This window comes from Panthera tigris, chromosome C2 (genome assembly GCF_018350195.1).
Source record: "Panthera tigris isolate Pti1 chromosome C2, P.tigris_Pti1_mat1.1, whole genome shotgun sequence".
Classification (NCBI taxonomy): Eukaryota; Metazoa; Chordata; class Mammalia; order Carnivora; family Felidae; genus Panthera; species Panthera tigris.
The window spans coordinates 135,121,586-135,138,365 of NC_056668.1; the positions used below are offsets into that span (position 1 = coordinate 135,121,586).

At 38.6% G+C, this 16,780-nt stretch overlaps 1 protein-coding gene across 1 annotated transcript in view; it reads left to right on the forward strand.

Annotated features, from left to right (window-relative positions):
• The window catches only part of KCNH8 (potassium voltage-gated channel subfamily H member 8), a 354,464-nt gene that overhangs the window by 203,735 nt on the left and 133,949 nt on the right, over positions 1 to 16,780 (forward strand). The window contains exons 4-5 of the mRNA XM_042956973.1: positions 1,061 to 1,188; positions 6,481 to 6,721. Of these exons, the coding sequence (XP_042812907.1) occupies positions 1,061 to 1,188; positions 6,481 to 6,721 (369 nt within the window). The remainder of the gene's footprint in view (positions 1 to 1,060; positions 1,189 to 6,480; positions 6,722 to 16,780) is intronic.

Below are 16,780 nucleotides of genomic sequence, written 5' to 3' on the forward strand. Positions count from 1 at the left end.
AGAGCCAAGATCAAGACAGATAGGCTTTTTGTTTTGTTTTGTTTTGTTTATATTTCCCTTTGAGGGCCCCGTTTTTACGACTGTAAAATTGATGTTGCTCTATTTAGAAAATCACAGCTATTGATTAGATTTCTTCACTGAGAAGGAACTTGGCTTATTAACTGTCATAAATCTCTAATCTGGTCCCTTTGGTAGTTAGCATTGTATTTCCACTTGGCATTTTGATACCAACTGATAGATTTCATAATTTTGACGTGTGTCGGGTGAAGCAGGCATGTCCATTCACTGTTGCTGGGAGCCTAAATTGCTAGAATGAAATTTGGAATATGTATATCAATATTTAAAATGTACATACCCACACCTAGTAATTTATCTACAAAATATCCTGGCACGCCAGCGCAAGGCCCTATGTGTTTAGGAATTTAATTGCAGGATTATCTACACAGATTTTTAAAAAAATCCTGACTAAACCTAAGTGTGCATGATAGGGAAATAGTAATATAAATAAATCTAGCTGTATCCTTAATATGGCATGCTCTTAGCTATTAAAAAGAATGTGAGAGAACTATAATGTGCACATCTAGAATGATTTGCAAGTTACTTTGATGTGAAAAAAGAATTTGTAAACCGTTTTTATTGTAAACTTCCATTTATGCAAAGTAAAATAAGTATAAATGTGGATATAGGACATATAGTAGATATTTTTCTGGAAAAATGTCAAGAAAAAACATTGGGAGCAGAATTAAGGATATGAATGTAGAACAGCAGGAAAATAGGAGTAAGTTTTTTTTATTTTTGGCTTAATGTTTTTCCGAACTGTTTGAAATTTTCTCAGTGCTCTTGTATGTTTTGCTGTAATTCAAAAATTAATGCAGTTAATATGATGACAAAAATATATAAATTGTAAAGGACCGAAATTAACTGTCATTAGGAGCCAGCAGATAATTTTAAGTGTTGAGAAACATGTACTGTGTGTCTTGAAAGGGAACTGTCAAAACCTGACTTTCTTGGGATGAAATGATGCTTTCGTTGGTGTTTAATGAGTTTTATTTTCCCCCAGACAAAGCCAAAGGAAGATCCAGGGCAGGGACCCACTTTGACTCAGCCCGGAGACGGAGTCGAGCGGTCCTTTATCACATCTCTGGGCACCTGCAAAGAAGAGAAAAGAACAAACTGAAAATAAATAATGTAGGTGGTATGTGTGTACATTCTGAATGCTAGAGTTTCCCCTGGTGCGATATTTGATTCACCAAAGAAAGGCTGCAATTACTCATTTATTGGCTTTCCTAGATTTTTTTGCACTTTGGCTTGTGCTTTCCTATGAAGAATAAACTAGGAAAGGTCAGCAGTCGTGAAGCATTTCTGTTATAAAAGTGCTTAATCACAGTGTTATCACAGCATAGAGATTAGAATATTACCGTGGCCGGTACAATACGGTACTAGGGACGCTACGAATGGGGACATACTGGTTACATTTTATGAACAAGATGATGCATCAAGTCCTATTACACATTCATAGTTTGTTGGTTAAAATTTCTCTGATTTAATTTTAGTTCCATTTCTTCTGCACTTTATCTAATTTCACTTAATGCTTTTATCCAGAAGGACCATGAGCAAGTCAAAGTCATTACTCCATTTAAAAATTTACATCTTCTACAAAACAGAGTTGGAAATTTCACACAGTGGAACATTGGATTTGAAATTCTATGCTTATATCATACAGTTTTGTCGAAAGTTGCGCTCTTAGTAAATGACAGAAGGGCTACTTTCTGAAACCTGGTGCTGCTTACCTGTCAAAAGCCGCAACAAAGAACTGTGCCTTAAAAAGATGATCCTGTGCAGAGTTTTACATGAGTTCCAGGATTTCACACTGATTTCATAACTGATTCTTAGCACTGAGAGATTTCACTGAGAAACCCAGAACTATGTCTGTTTAGTTACGGATATTCAAAGGTAATTTTGCAAATGATGGTAATATCATTAATTTGCATTGTGGATTCTTCAGAACATAAATCTTTGGGTGGAGGGATGATGGGACTCTGGGTAGCAGGTACAAATACTTAGGGTCTAACTTACCAATGGCATTAGAAAAATTACATCAAACAAGCAGAGCTGTCTTAGAATCGACCTAAGATCCAGAAGGTCTGGGAGTTACGGACACCGGGAATTCTTTGGCATCTTACTTTTTCCATAGAAACCTCCAGACTCCCTAATACACATGTGTTGGCAAAATAGTCATGCATCTGATATATAAAGTATCCGTTTCTCTGTAGTGAACAAAGAAAGATGCCTGAGCTAAGGGGAGTGGGAGATCTGACAAGAAAGTGCTGCAAACCGAGTCCTGCTTCAGTGTGATTTCTCTCTGGACACCACAACAAACTGCTTTGGTCCATCTGTGCTCTAGGACCACCACCCATGCTGGTGATGATCTGCCAGGCATCACCATTAAGAGTCACACGCTGTTTATTTTGGCCTGACTTAGTATAAAGATTTTCTGGGGATCCCTGTGCCCCGATGTCATTGATTTCCAGAGAGTCCAGGGATAGACTTGAAAGGGTGCACACCACTTGATCTATGGATCCTTCCACTGGTTCCTATTTACATTCGCCTTCAGTTACCAAGCCAGCCTTAGTGACAGTAAACAAGTTCTAGGAAGAAACAAAGGTAGCCACATCTGGGCTTGATTGTATGCACATCAACCAACAAAGCACCTAAACAAATACTAGCCAGAGATACTGTCATGTAGCCTTTAGTTGAAAATCATTTAAACACAGCAAGTATAACTAAGCTTCAAAATGTGTTTGCTGAACATCCTGTTTTTCCCTTTAGATCCAACAAAGTACAGAACAGTACTTAAAAATCGGATTTAAAAAATCATGATTCTCACTGCTTCGCTAATTTGCTAAATTGCCAATCATCTAAGAAATACAAACATGAGGGGGAGCATTAAAATAATACCTAGTAATTAAGGATGTCTAATCAACACAGCGACTTCAGCAATACAGGTAGTATCTTACTTCTAACGTGTAGAATCAGGACCGGCCCTGTTCACCATCTCTTTTCAAGGAGGACAGAGTAGAATGGCTAAAAGACAGTAGGAAGAGAGAAGGAAGAAGAGGAAAAAATGATCTGGATAGTTTATCAGCTGAACAATCCATTGGGGGGAATTCTGGTTATAATTCACACACACACACACAAATTCTCAGTATTTTTATAACTTTGCTATTTACAAATTCCTGTTACTGACATCATATTATTTGATTTTTACAGCAAGCCAATACTAGGTATGATTTTTATTAGTTCCATTTTTATGATGCAAAAGAACTTATTCGAGATCTCAAAAGTAGAAGCAGGATATGGGACCCTGCTGTGAATCTTCTGACTCAAAGCACTATGCCTTTGCCCCCTGCCCTGCGGCTCTGTGATACAGTTCTGTGGAATAGGAGTGTCTGATTCAACCCTAGGCAAATGAACTCATCAGGCCATTAAGCAAGGTTTGTGAATCAGGATGTAACACCTTTCATTCCTGGCTCTAACTGCCTGGTACATCTCGGAAAAGGGACTTAATTTCTGCTTTTGTTTTGATTTGTTACTCATTTAAATGACAATTGATGATGCAACTGTTTCCAGCGCAAAGAAATGTAAAGATCAGATGAGAATCCTGGGAGCTTGAAAGCAAAGTCTTTTAAATGCCCAAATATTACCGGCTCGGTAACAATGGTCCTTGAAGGCGTGTGACAACCTGGGACTTGGTGCAGCGACTACAGAAACATTTTCCTATCATTCAAAAGTTAGTTTCAAAGAAAGGTGACAGGAATGGTTTAGGGAGCAGTTACTTTAGTTAGGTTTTAGCCATTAGCCATTGTGTTTCAATAATTCATAGGGTAGAGGTTAAACAGCAAAAAAACACCATTGATACTAAAGAACATGCTTCAAAATTAATAAATAACATAGAACTGAAATTGAGAATAGTTGGTTGCATTTTTCCTTAGGCAAACTCGGGGTGTGTCAGGGTTATAAATAAGAAGTCTCTCTTCCTCATACTTGCTAAAAACATACTTTCCAATTGTAAGACATTTTCTTCCACTCAAAAGGTTTTTTTTTTAAATATTTTTTTAAATTTATTTTTGAAGGAGAGAGAGAGACAGAGCGTGAGTAGGGGGAGGAGCAGAGAGAGAGGGAGACACAGAATCCGAAGCAGGCTCCAGGCTCTGAGCCATCAGCACAGAGCCTGACGCGGGGCTGGAACTCACAAACTGTGAGCTCATGACCTGAGCCGAAGTCAGACGCTTAACCCACTGAGCCACCCAGGTGCCCCTCAAAAGGTTTTTGATAAAAGTTTACAAATCTGGTGGTGGGAGGACAAGAGCCTCTATTTTTTTTCACTCAGTTGACTGTGTCACAATGTTTGTGGGATCTGAGTTTAAAAAAAAAAAAAAAAAAAAGACAAACCCTTCACAATTTAAGCGTAATCTGAGATGTAATGAATTTTTAATCTTTCAAAATAATCTTAAGAAATGTGTTTTAAATAACCTATAAAGATGAAATAGTGTCATTTATTTTCTGACTTGTGAAAGTAAGTAATACATAGCTGACTTTTTGTATCGGCCTCACTAATGCTTCATGTAATCAGCGTAATCCAAAGAAAATACTTCCTGAGTTTTCCCAACCCTCACTCCTAGAGCTGGCCTCAACTTCAAACAAGTTAAAATTTTAATCTCTGTAATACGGTAGCAAAAGACTTCCTCAGATAGAAATTGAGGTCTTCCCCCATGGCTTCTCTGTTACTGTTTTATATATGAAAAAAAAAATTATATGGGAATCCATCATGTCCTTCTATAAACAGAAGTACTTATCAACCTTCACGTAGTTAATACTTACCAACCCTAACTCTCCCTTCTCCTATGCGCTTGCCTACACCTTAATAAGAAGCCCAACAGGTATACGTCACTCTCCTCTTCCCAGTTTTATGCCAAAGCCCACCCTTAAACTTGTTTCTAGAAACCAGAGAATGAGGTGAAGGAGGCAGGTCAAATACCAGGGAACTGAATGGAACGTAGATGTAATGGGCGTCATTACAGGTCAAATACCAGGAAACTGAATGGAACGTAGATGTAATGGGCATAGATGTAATGGCAGATGGGCGTCAAAGGACCATGTAGAAGCAGTATAGCAGTCCGTTACCATGAAATCCTGGCATTATGAGGTGCCTGTGTGAGCTGAGTGAGAATAGTAATAGGAAGTAGAAGCCTGTGTTGGGTGGGAATGCCTACCAAGGAGAGATATAAGATAGGGGGTGCATTAATATTAAGGCAGCAAAAATATTTGGTCACTCACATTCGCCACTAAAGAGCTACATATTCCTGATGGCTCTGACCTTTCTTGAATCCTCTAGTATTTCAGGAATTCCTGAACGTACCCCATCAACTTGTTCTTTCCCCATTGGCTGAAACAAGAAAACATACCATGACCTGCAAGTAACATGTATTCTAAAACTTTTAACTGTTCACTTCATTCAACTTAACTTTCAAATTTAAGTTTCCATTACCGATCTTGTGTTTCTCAGTAATTGAGGTCAAAGCAAGGTCTGTAAGTACCTGGCCGTAGGCTTGTCAAATTTCCACACACGCTATTGTTGGGCCTCCTTTTGTCTCCTAACAGTAAGAATTGTTCATCACTTTGGACTGCTTTCAAAGTGACGTGCTTTTGCAGTTATAGAACTCCAGCAGTTCTCCTGCATTTAATCAGCTGCACAGCGAACACTGCCTTTCTCCTCCTATGACCTGAATGACTCTTAAGTAACTGTTTCTCACTTTGCCGTCTTACCAAGGGCTAGCTAGTGTCATGATGAATCCATGCCAGTCAAGGGTGTGAGATGCAGGTTCCCAACTTGAAACTTCACCAAAAACCACAATGCAAAATGCATGTAGTTAGCACCACCTGGTTATATTTTGGAAGAAATGTAAGTCGCGTTAACCATAGAATGATGATCGTATATTTCTATCCTCTCTGGGAAAATAATGGTAGCTTTGGTTTTATTAGAAGAATTTCAGGTCAAACATATCCTTTGGATAACGACCATTGTCTCAAAGCTGTAAGTATGTGGAATGTCTCTATGACAATAGGAATACAAATGTATGTTTGTGTTTCCAGTGTATATAAGATTATACTTGCAACTGTGGATGTTTGTAGGTGACGTTTTAGGTAATGATCTTTTTGTTCTTCGTGAACAAAATCTGGATTACTCGCTTAACATTCATGACTAAATTCTGCACATTCCTGTTACTCATAACAAAGATCTCCGCTCAGTTTTAGTGTGTACATCTCTACTTTTTGCATCACCACCTCCCAAAAGTCACTTGTAAGAGACATTGGCATTGTGTGTATGAATCATGCTCCTCACAGAAGTGTGTTTAAGGCTGTGTGATCCTTGCTTCTAATGTTGTGTCTCCCTTCTCTCCTTTTTGTCTTTATCCACAGAATGTTTTTGTAGATAAACCAGCGTTTCCGGAGTATAAAGTTTCTGATGCAAAAAAGTCCAAATTCATACTTTTGCATTTTAGCACTTTTAAAGCTGGCTGGGACTGGCTTATTCTATTGGCGACGTTTTATGTTGCCGTGACTGTACCTTACAACGTTTGCTTTATTGGCAACGATGATCTGTCCACGACGCGGAGCACAACAGTCAGTGACATTGCAGTGGAGATTCTTTTTATCATAGGTAAGACCCAACGGCTGCTTTCCTAGGAGATTTGCATAGAGGAAGTAAGTGTGTTCCAGATTTTTCTGACATGAATTTGAACTAAGATCCATTTGCATGGGCATGACTAAGACTTTGATGCAAATTTTGGAGAAGCACATATTTGGATTTCTGAAAATTGCCTCTTCCAGCTTTCCCACCGTTCTTTTAGTCAAACAGATCTAAACCAATTTCTTGTGTTTCTATCCTTGTTTCATCAAATATGGGCTAACAAAGACTTAATGGCTATTTTGTTGGTACTCTCATATCCATCCTGATCTTAATTGTGCAGGGTCAAAGATGGGGCTTGGCAAGAACCCATCAATGGTTATCTGATAATGATCCAGTCCTGGGCATGGTTCTCCATACCTTTTCATGCCTTTTTGGCATGTTGGTGGTTGTTGCCATAGGTGGCCTGGTTGTGGAAGCAAAGGATTATATAAGCCTTCCAGTCAATTGGGAGAAGCAGGGAGTATCTGATTTTAACTTAAAAAAAGTCCCCAAGGGATGCTTGCTAAGAATATTTATCTCCAGAATATTGGCAACCTCAGTTGAAGCTGTCTCTACCCCACTCTTGTAAGCCTCTTCCTGTTTCCCTGTCCCTTAAATCTTAGTCAGTTTAGACCTAAGCCTAGCTCTTTCTTGTACTTTCTAAGACAAATTCTATATTTCCATTAAAGGCTTAGACTGACCCCCTGCAGAGGTGTTTTGTTGTGTTTTTTTTCCTGTTTTTAGATTCACAGGAAGTTGCAAAGGTAGTACAGAAATGTCCCTTGTCCCTTTCATTCATCCCTCTAGAGTTCTTGACCATCATTGGCAACCTGATACTTGATTCTTTACGTGGTCGTGGTGATATAGGGCAATATCCTTTTTATAAAGATGAAAGAATGTTTGGAAAATATTTTCAAGCAGGTAGGTGAACAAAGGATGAGAAATGGATCTTAAAAGTTCAAAGGAAGAAAATAAATGAGGCAGATCACTTATTTCAATGGTGGTGGCCCTTTTCTCTGTGGAGCTAGCTGGTAAAGTTTTGGGGCCAGAGTGGGTTCTCTAACCGTTAGTATGTTTTCTCTGGATGAGTTTATATGCTCTTGGTGTGGCTTGGGTACCACTATTAACATTACATCTGTTGAGCACCCCCTCAAAGCTATGTCAGGACCCCTGCTCCCAACCTAAAAGTGGTGGCTGTGGTATGTTTAGGCCACTAGATGGCAATGTTGTCTACGTAGGTAGTTTGGCAAGACTACAAAGTCAAGAAAACATACCTTTAATTTTTTTTTTTTTAACGTAAACCATTCCTCATTAGAAAGGTGTAACCTAAAGGGATGTAAAACTCACTGTTAAATGGAAAATAACAACATTCCAGCTTGCAAACAAATTGAGTGTGTCCAGTTGCCAATCCACGGTGGTTTTATATCCTTTTACTTTCCCAAACTTCCCTGTCTTCTCCTACCTGCCCATAACACATAATTTACACAAATTAGCGCTCTAAAAAAACTCCCTATGACCCCATTCAAAGTTCTCAAGAACTTGAGTACTCAAATGCCTATTACCTCTAAGTATCTACTTAACAAACATTTCATATCATTATTATTAATGTTATTATTATTTACAACTCTGCCATAGGGACACGGTTATATCTTGAACGTTCCACTATTCCTTGTTCTAGGATATTTGAAATTCCAAGGGCTTGGAAGCCACTTCTGGTACTATATGCTCACTGGCAGATGGTGATATGTTTATACTCAGAACTGACACCTGTAAGAAAGATATTTTGTACAATTTTGGGGGGTTGAATTGGTTGGTTGTTTTTTTTAAAGGCTTCTTTCTTCTACTAAACCAATGGAGTCTGGCTTGCCCTCTGACCATTGCCCCTAAGTCTGCTGTGTTTTTTGTGACTCACATTTCTGCTGTGCTCCAGGCAGTAAGATGTTCCTCTGGGTAGGCAATACCCCTCTCTTACCAGCAGAATGATAAAGAAATAAAAATTCACTCTATGCAGTTCACCTTCTACAAAGATTACAGTTTGAGATTTTGGCCTGCTAACAGTTTTAGAATGTTGCCAGCCTGGAATCCCTTCTTGACTGACTTATTTTTATAAGCAGTAAAAACTTTACTGCGCTTTACTGTTGCCGTCTTCCTGCTTTTTCTTCTTTTAAATGAGTTTAAATGTGTCTATAATTTATTATAACAGATTTGGAAAAGTAGTTGAAAATTTCTCCAAGTACGTTTCCCCGAGCCTTTATTGTATGAAATATTTCACAAAGGTGATGTGAAAATGATCACCGAGAAATAAATCAAAACAGTAGGAATAAAAGCGTGCATTGCCTATAATACTGTACTTTCACAGTACTAATAAGGCAGTGTTTGTATCATTTAATAGTTATTAAATTGGTATGTGTGACAATTCTATATGTATTTTTAAACATGTTTATTTTTTGTTTGTAGATAAGTGCTATTAAATTGGCATCTTATAATCACCCTGGTCAGAACTGTTAAAAAGTAGTTTAAAAAGAATTTTGGGGAGGAAAGGCTTTCATATTGCAAAACATGATGCTTTCAAAATATTTTGTTATTTGAACCCCTCTATACAAGTAAGGTGATGTGATTATTTTCTACATGGGGAAAATTAAGTGTTCATGAAAGAAGAATACATCGTCAAAATGGAACTTGAAAGATAATATATCTCTTTTGGTGATTCATCATACACATTAACTTTATACATTTCTGAGAAATTCAGTGATAAAGAAATCTGTTTAACCATGATTAACCCAGCACCTCCTAAAGTTATTTTTACCTCGGAACCCATTCCTTCCCGGACCACTTGGTAACACTCTTTTGGGAAGACTGACTTGAAAACATTCTTCCCTGATAAATTCACTATAAGTATCTGAGTGTGATTATACTAGTCAAACTACAAATATGAATGATGAGCTTGAATCTCTCCTAACTACTCTCTTTACCTTAAAGTAAATTGCTTTGTAAACCACATTAATTCTTCAGGATCAGTAGGGCACAAGGTTTGGCTATAAGTTACAAAGTGGTTATAAAATTAGTTTTAGTTTTAAAACCATCATGTATAATTTAGCTGCTGATTCAAAGCCTCTTGGAAACTTGCAACGAGAGGTGACCTACTAGTAATTTATCTAATCCAATCTTTCTTAATTTATGGGGGGGGGGGGTGCCTACTGAGCCCTAGTGATACGCCCAAATCCTGGTAGCACACCCAGGTTTCCTTGTCGTTGGATCAGGTTTAAGAGTTTGTAACCAATATGGTTCCATTTTCTGAAAAATTCTACTCAACTTGTTTTCCTTTATTTATAGCAATGAGGCAGAAGATGAGAGAAAGAAGTGCCAACTTCCTTCTCTTTCTTTCATGAATGCAGAAATTAAGTTTTCATCTCTGAAATCTTGGTGGCAAAAATTGTGATATGCCATTAGGTCTGATAATCACGTAACCCTTTTCCTCATCAAAAACCTAAAGAACCCAGTTTTGTGCAGGCAGCAGTATCCCAGACCCAGGGGATGAGTTGTGAGTATTCCGAGCCAGTGGTAGTTCCTGTCCCCTTACCCAGTTCCAGACATAGGGGCAAATATGTGACCAGTTCTAGCCAATAGAATATAAAGAGATTATTTCTGTGGGGCCTTTTGGGTGTTATTTTCCCCTGAAAAAAGAAGAGAGACATGTGAGGGGACATATTTGTGTCACTATTCCTTTCCTTCCCCCAGGATGTGTAGATAGAAGGGTATGATGTACTGTAATTATGTAGCCATCTATAATCACGAGGAGGTGCATAGGGAAGAAGATGTGAACTCCTTGTTGAGTGGTATAATAATGTTCCTATTACTGGGGCCACTGTTACTTGGATACTTTGTTATGGATAGTTATATTGGTATAAAATTTTTGAAAAATTGGGCCATTTCAGAGGTTCAGTGATAACTCCTTTCCAGGGGAACAGAATCCTCTTTCTTCTATCCTGTCATTCCACTGTGAGCCTATCTAGGAAGTGGTTTGCACATACCACACATATCTGCTGTCATAATCACAAAGACTGAGCATCGTAGGCTATGCCATAAAGCTGCAACTCTGATTGGCTTGGTTTCTCTAAGAATCCTCAGAAAGCTCAAGGTCAGAGGAAACATGGGATACAATGGTACTTTCTGTTTACTCTACATTCACCTTAGTCATGAAGGGACGGTTGAGAGTCATGTGGGATAAAGGGCAATCATGCAGTGTGCAGACCATACTGGAGAGAGAGACAGAGCATGGACAGGGGAGGGGCAGAGAGAGAGGGAGACACAGAATCCGAAGCAAGCTCCAGGCTCTGAGCGGTCAGCACAGAGCCCCACACGGGCCTCGAACTCACAGAGTGCGAGATCGTGACCTGAGCCGAAGTCGGCCGCTCAACTGACTGAGCCACCCAGGCGCCCCTCTCAGTGTTCTATTTTTAAAGTTATATTCTGTGTTGATTTAGGTAGTTCTATTTCACTGGTTCTCAATAGGCACAGAATCACACATAGGAACCATTTTAGAAATATGTAGATTAGGGGCGCCTGGGTGGCTCAGTCGGTTAAGTGTCGGACTTCGGCTTAGGGCATGCTCTCACAGTTTGTGGGTTTGAGACCCATGTCGGGCTCTGTGCTGACAGCTCAGAGCCTGGTTCCTGCTTCAGATTCGGTGTCTCCCTCTCTCTCTGCTCCCCCCGTGCTTTGTTTGTCCCTCTTTCAAAAATAAATAATGAACTTAAAAAAATTTTTAATTTTAAGAAAGAAATATGTAGGTTAGACTTTAATCAGCACTACCATCATTTGGTTTTAATGCTGTTAGATCACAATTAACTTATCTACAAATAGTTTTACTCCAACTAATGAACAGATTTGCTCTATATGTAATATGTCTTATGATCATATATTTATATTTTCAACATTTCTGATTATTTTATTTTTCTCTTTCTCTTTTGTAATGCTTTATTAACTAATGCTTCTACTCACTTACATGTCATCAAATTTTGCTATCTCAGAATCTTTATTTCTTCCTATCACTAAATTTTTATTATAACCTTGTGACATAATTAAATCAGGTATATGTGTTTACACATAGGAGGAAAAAGAGCGAAAACAGTAAGCAGTTTATCCAAGATCTAGCTGATTACTGACCAAGCTAGGACTAAAACTCTAAACCCACTTGTAAAATGGGTATGAGCATTCTTATGAGGATTTAGTGAGGTTATTGTATCAAGAAATAAGCTTACTTGGTGTTTAATCATTACTGATAAGTATTGTTCAATAATGTCACCAAGCCCCTATCTCTTCAGTTTGCTTTAATACCCACTATTTTTTTTTTTTTTTGGAAAACAAGCATTCTTTATTTAATACAAACTGAAAATTCAGCTAATCATGGGAGTAAGGTAGACCAGAACATTCCACATCCCTTAGCTTTTGAGAACACGAGTGTCTGGGGAGTCATTTACTGCTTAAAAGATCTAAGGCTTTTATAGTGATTTCTACAGACTTGCCTTAGCATCCTTTTAGAAAAGCCTAGAGAAGGTCTCTTACGTCTACCTAAGTCAAGCATCCCTTGTCTGGCATGCACTGAAATGACCACTAATAATATTAGAGGCCATCATTCCAGGTGCATGTTCCATCCAATCTTCCATCAGCACTTGTCGGAACAAGGGAATAAGCTGATCTGCATTTCAGCTCCTCCTCCCTTTTCCTGCCCTGCTCTGATGGGGCCTGAAAGGCTCTAGCCGTGCTTCCAGTAACAGTCTAGAAGGAAGTCATTAGCTGAAGGCTTAATCACTAGCTTTAAAGTGACTAAGACTTCTCTCTATTCAACGGATTCATAATTTTACTGGATCTGTGTTTAATTTCTAATGATAATTATGGGTACTTTTTTGAGAGACAAAAAGAAAAAGCAGGGGAGGGGCAGAGAGAAAGGGAGAGAGAGAATCTTAAGCAGACTCCATGCCCAGAAGTCTGACCCAGGGCTCGACATGGGGCTCAATCTCACCACCACGAGATGACGACCTGAGCCGAAATCACGAGTTGGGTGCTTAACTGACTGAGCCACCCAAGCACCTCTAGATACCTGTTTGTTTTATCAGACTTCTTCCCAAAGCCTCTCTTTGTTGTGTATAATCTTTATTGATACGCCTTTCCCATTTAACATGGAACCGAAGAGTAATGTTCTTATACCATTTCACTGCAGTTTGTTACTCTCCGACAGAAACTCAAGACTCACAAGAAATACTTTAATTGTTTCAGTATTCTTGGGTATCTTTTTCTGTTAGAGTAAAATATTTAAATCTCAGTGGCACCTGGAAAACCATAAACATTTGATTGTTATTTCATTGTACAAGCAAACCCCAACTTAGAGTTATCTTCCTGAAAATTGCAAACAAAGGTATGTCATTTTCCCATTTAGTGAGGTGACTGATATTAAAGATACAGACTTGGATACTGAAGGGAAAGATTTCTTTAATGTCTATTTATTTATTTTGAGAGAGTTAGATAGGTAGTTAGATAGAGCACATGCACGTACAGGAGAGGGGCAGAGAGGGGGCAGAGAGAGAATCCCAAGCAGGCTCTGTGCTGTCTGCACAGAACCCAATGCAGGGCTCGATCCCATAATTGTGTGATCATGACCTGAGCCAAAAGTCAACAGTCCGATGGCTCAACCAACTAAACCAGCCAGGAGGCCCCTGAAGGGAAAGATTTCTCTCAGTGAATAAAGTTGAAGTTTCATGGTGATGAGGGAACTCAAATTTTACCACTGAATGGTTTGGGCATTCTGCTATTCCTAGACTACATATTTAGAAGGCTTGAGTTAGCATTCATTTATCTCTTAGCATTTAAGTCCCTCCCTCCTTTCCTCTCTCCCTCCATCTGCTCCCTTCTTCCTCTCCTGCCACTTACGTACTTTCTTTCTCCCGTTCTCCTTCTTCCTTTCAAACATAGGGTAGCAATGGAAGCCTACACCCCCACATCCTCACCCTTCACACTTATCTTGGATTGAGTAATAGCGTCTCTTTTAGAAAAGATTTTTTTTAATGTTTTCCTTATTTATGAGAGAGAAAGAGAGAGTGCAAGCAAGGGAGGGGTAGAGAGATAAGGAGACAGAGAATCTGAAGCAGACTCCAGGCTCTAAGCTGTCAGCACAGAGCCGGACATGGGGCTCAAACCCATGAGCTGTGAGAACATGACCTGAGCCAAAGCCAACTGAGCCACCCAGGCACCGTAAGTAATAGCATCTCTTTTTTTTTTTAAACATTTCTTTTTTTTTTTTTTTTAACATTTATTTATTTTTGAGACAGAGAGAGACAGAGCATGAACGGGGGAGGGGCAGAGAGAGAGGGAGACACAGAACCAGAAGCAGGCTCCAGGCTCTGAGCCATCAGCCCAGAGCCTGATGCAGGGCTCGAACTCAAGGACCGCGAGATCGTGACCTGAGCCGAAGTCAGATGCTCAACCGACTGAGCCACCCAGGCGCCCCTATAGCATCTCTTAATAAGAGGAACTCAAGATGGTATTCATAGCCATGGCTCAGAGTTGACCTTTGTCTCATGTGGGCATTTTTAACCCAACTGTAAGAGTATCCCAGTCTCTCCATTCCCAGATAATACGTTTGGGGTAGTGAATAAATGGAATGTGTTTAACCATTGACTAGAAATGAATCAGGACTCACTTGGCTGCAGACCAGCTAATTTCTGATGAATACATTTAAGCCTGAGGATACAGCAATAATGAAACAACAACAGCAAAAAACAAAAAAACAGAAAACGAGTGTGCCACTTCAGATTGCCACAGAAGTGTAACATACTCAGTATCTTATCTCAAAAGGGAAGAGATTTTAGTTGTCAGAATGCCTTCGGGAAAAAAGAGAGTGCACTGAAAAAGTTAGGTACTTTTTTTTCCTTATTGTTATTAAGGGCTCCCAAATTCGTTGACTTAAAAGTACCTACTCGTGAACTAGACTCAAGCAAAGACTAAAATTGCATTTATTTTTGCAAATAAACTGTCAGTTTCGCTGTTGCTTCTGTAGGCTTTTCAAAATTCCCCATGGGAAGATGAAGTACTATGATAAATCAAATATTGAGCAGATAGCCAGGATATGTGGCCACTATTTTCCTGAACTATGTGAAATTAGGAAATAGTGCTTCTTCATTGGATTGGGCCAAAAATAGCAATTAATGTTTTCCTTAGGCTAGAATAATAGGTTTACGTTTGATTTTAAAAAGCACTTTATTAACTATCTTTTCCTGTTAGACACATAGATTTTTAGAAATATTCCCACCATTCTTCACTGTGACTGAAATCATTGAAATACTCACTGACAATGTTCTGACAAACCAACAGATTACATTTTCAAGCATTTTCTTTGATTAGTTTCATTTCTCCTCTGTGGATAGACCATGCTAATTACATAAGCTTCAAAATAGAAACAGTGGAGAAAAGAAATGGTCCTCAGTCACACCCATCCCAGCAAGACCACTGCTTCTGCATTCAATCTCTCTGGTTGTTGTTTTCTCTCTTTTATTTTCATGTGGTTGTGATCATAGTCTACACAAATTTTGGTGACTTTTTTTTCCACCTAAGATTTGAATGTAAGGATTTATCTGTGTTTCATAAATATTTACAAACATTTAATAGGTGCATAATATTCCATCACGTAAATGAACTAGTTTGTTTACTTAATAACCATGTCTTAGTTGTTACACACTTGAGATGATTATTTTTTTTGCTACTTAAAAAATTATAATGAACATCTCTGTGAAAAATATATTTATTCATTAATTGAACACATTTATATTGAATGCTTGTTTGCCATGCAGTGTTTTAGTTTGTAGAGATAGAACTGCAAAACAAATAGAGATCTTTGCCTTCATAGGATGTATATTCCAATAGAGATAAACAGGAAACAAAACAAATAAGTAAAATATATAACATGTCAGGTAGTGGTGAGTTACATAAAGAGTAGAAAAGGTGAGAAGGGGGAAGAAATGGGCTGCAATCCTAAATGAAGTGGTCAGGGATGTGAATTAAGAACATGGCATTTATTTTTTGTTTTTAATTTTTTTTTTAATTTTTTTAACATTTTATTTATTTTTGAGACAGGGAGAGACAGAGCATGAACAGGGGAGGGTCAGAGAGAGGGAGACACAGAATCCGAAACAGGCTCCAGGCTCTGAGCTGGCAACACAGAGCCCGACGTGGGGCTCGAACTCACGGACCGTGAGATCATGACCTGAGCCGAAGTCAGCCACTTAACCGACTGAGCCACCCAGGCGCCCCAAGAACATGGAATTTAAATAAAGACAGAGGGGAAGCAAAGAAATAGTCAACTGTATGCCTCGAGGAAGCACATTACAAGCAAAGAGAACATCAAATGCAAAAGACCCCACTCATACATTTAGAATTATTTTAAGGAGTGGAATTACTGGGCCAAAAAATATTAATATATACAGCTTATAACATATTTTCAACGTTTCATTTTTTAAAATCACATTACCCTCAGAGCAGTTATTGGGCAGTAAAGCTCAAGTTGAAATGCAATTTGTTCACGCTAATATTTTTTTATAGTAATAGCTATTGTAGAAAGTTAGAGATGCCTGTCACTTTCTGAATTTGTTTTACTCCTAAACAGTCATTTCATTTAATGGAGTAATTCAGGTAAAATAGCGTTATTAATATTGCATCATTGTTACTTATTTTCGCTTTGGTTTTCCTTAGGAGATGAGATATATACGGAAAGTCGGGTTGTATTTGCCTGGCAAATGCAAAGCTTACTATTACATGATGTACCTGAATCCATTGTGTTTATATGTGAAATATTTGCGAGATGGTAGATTTGGAGGAAAATTGTCTTAGCACACTCCGAGAATGATGCTGCCCTGTGGCTTACCTGTTACCATGAATAGACTGTGAGGAGCACGTGCTCATAAAATATGAAACAATAGTGCTTGTTTTGAACAAGGCAAGGAAATTAAAAATGGAATATTACTAAATTTAGAAACCCAGAAGAAAAGTGTGAGTTCTTGA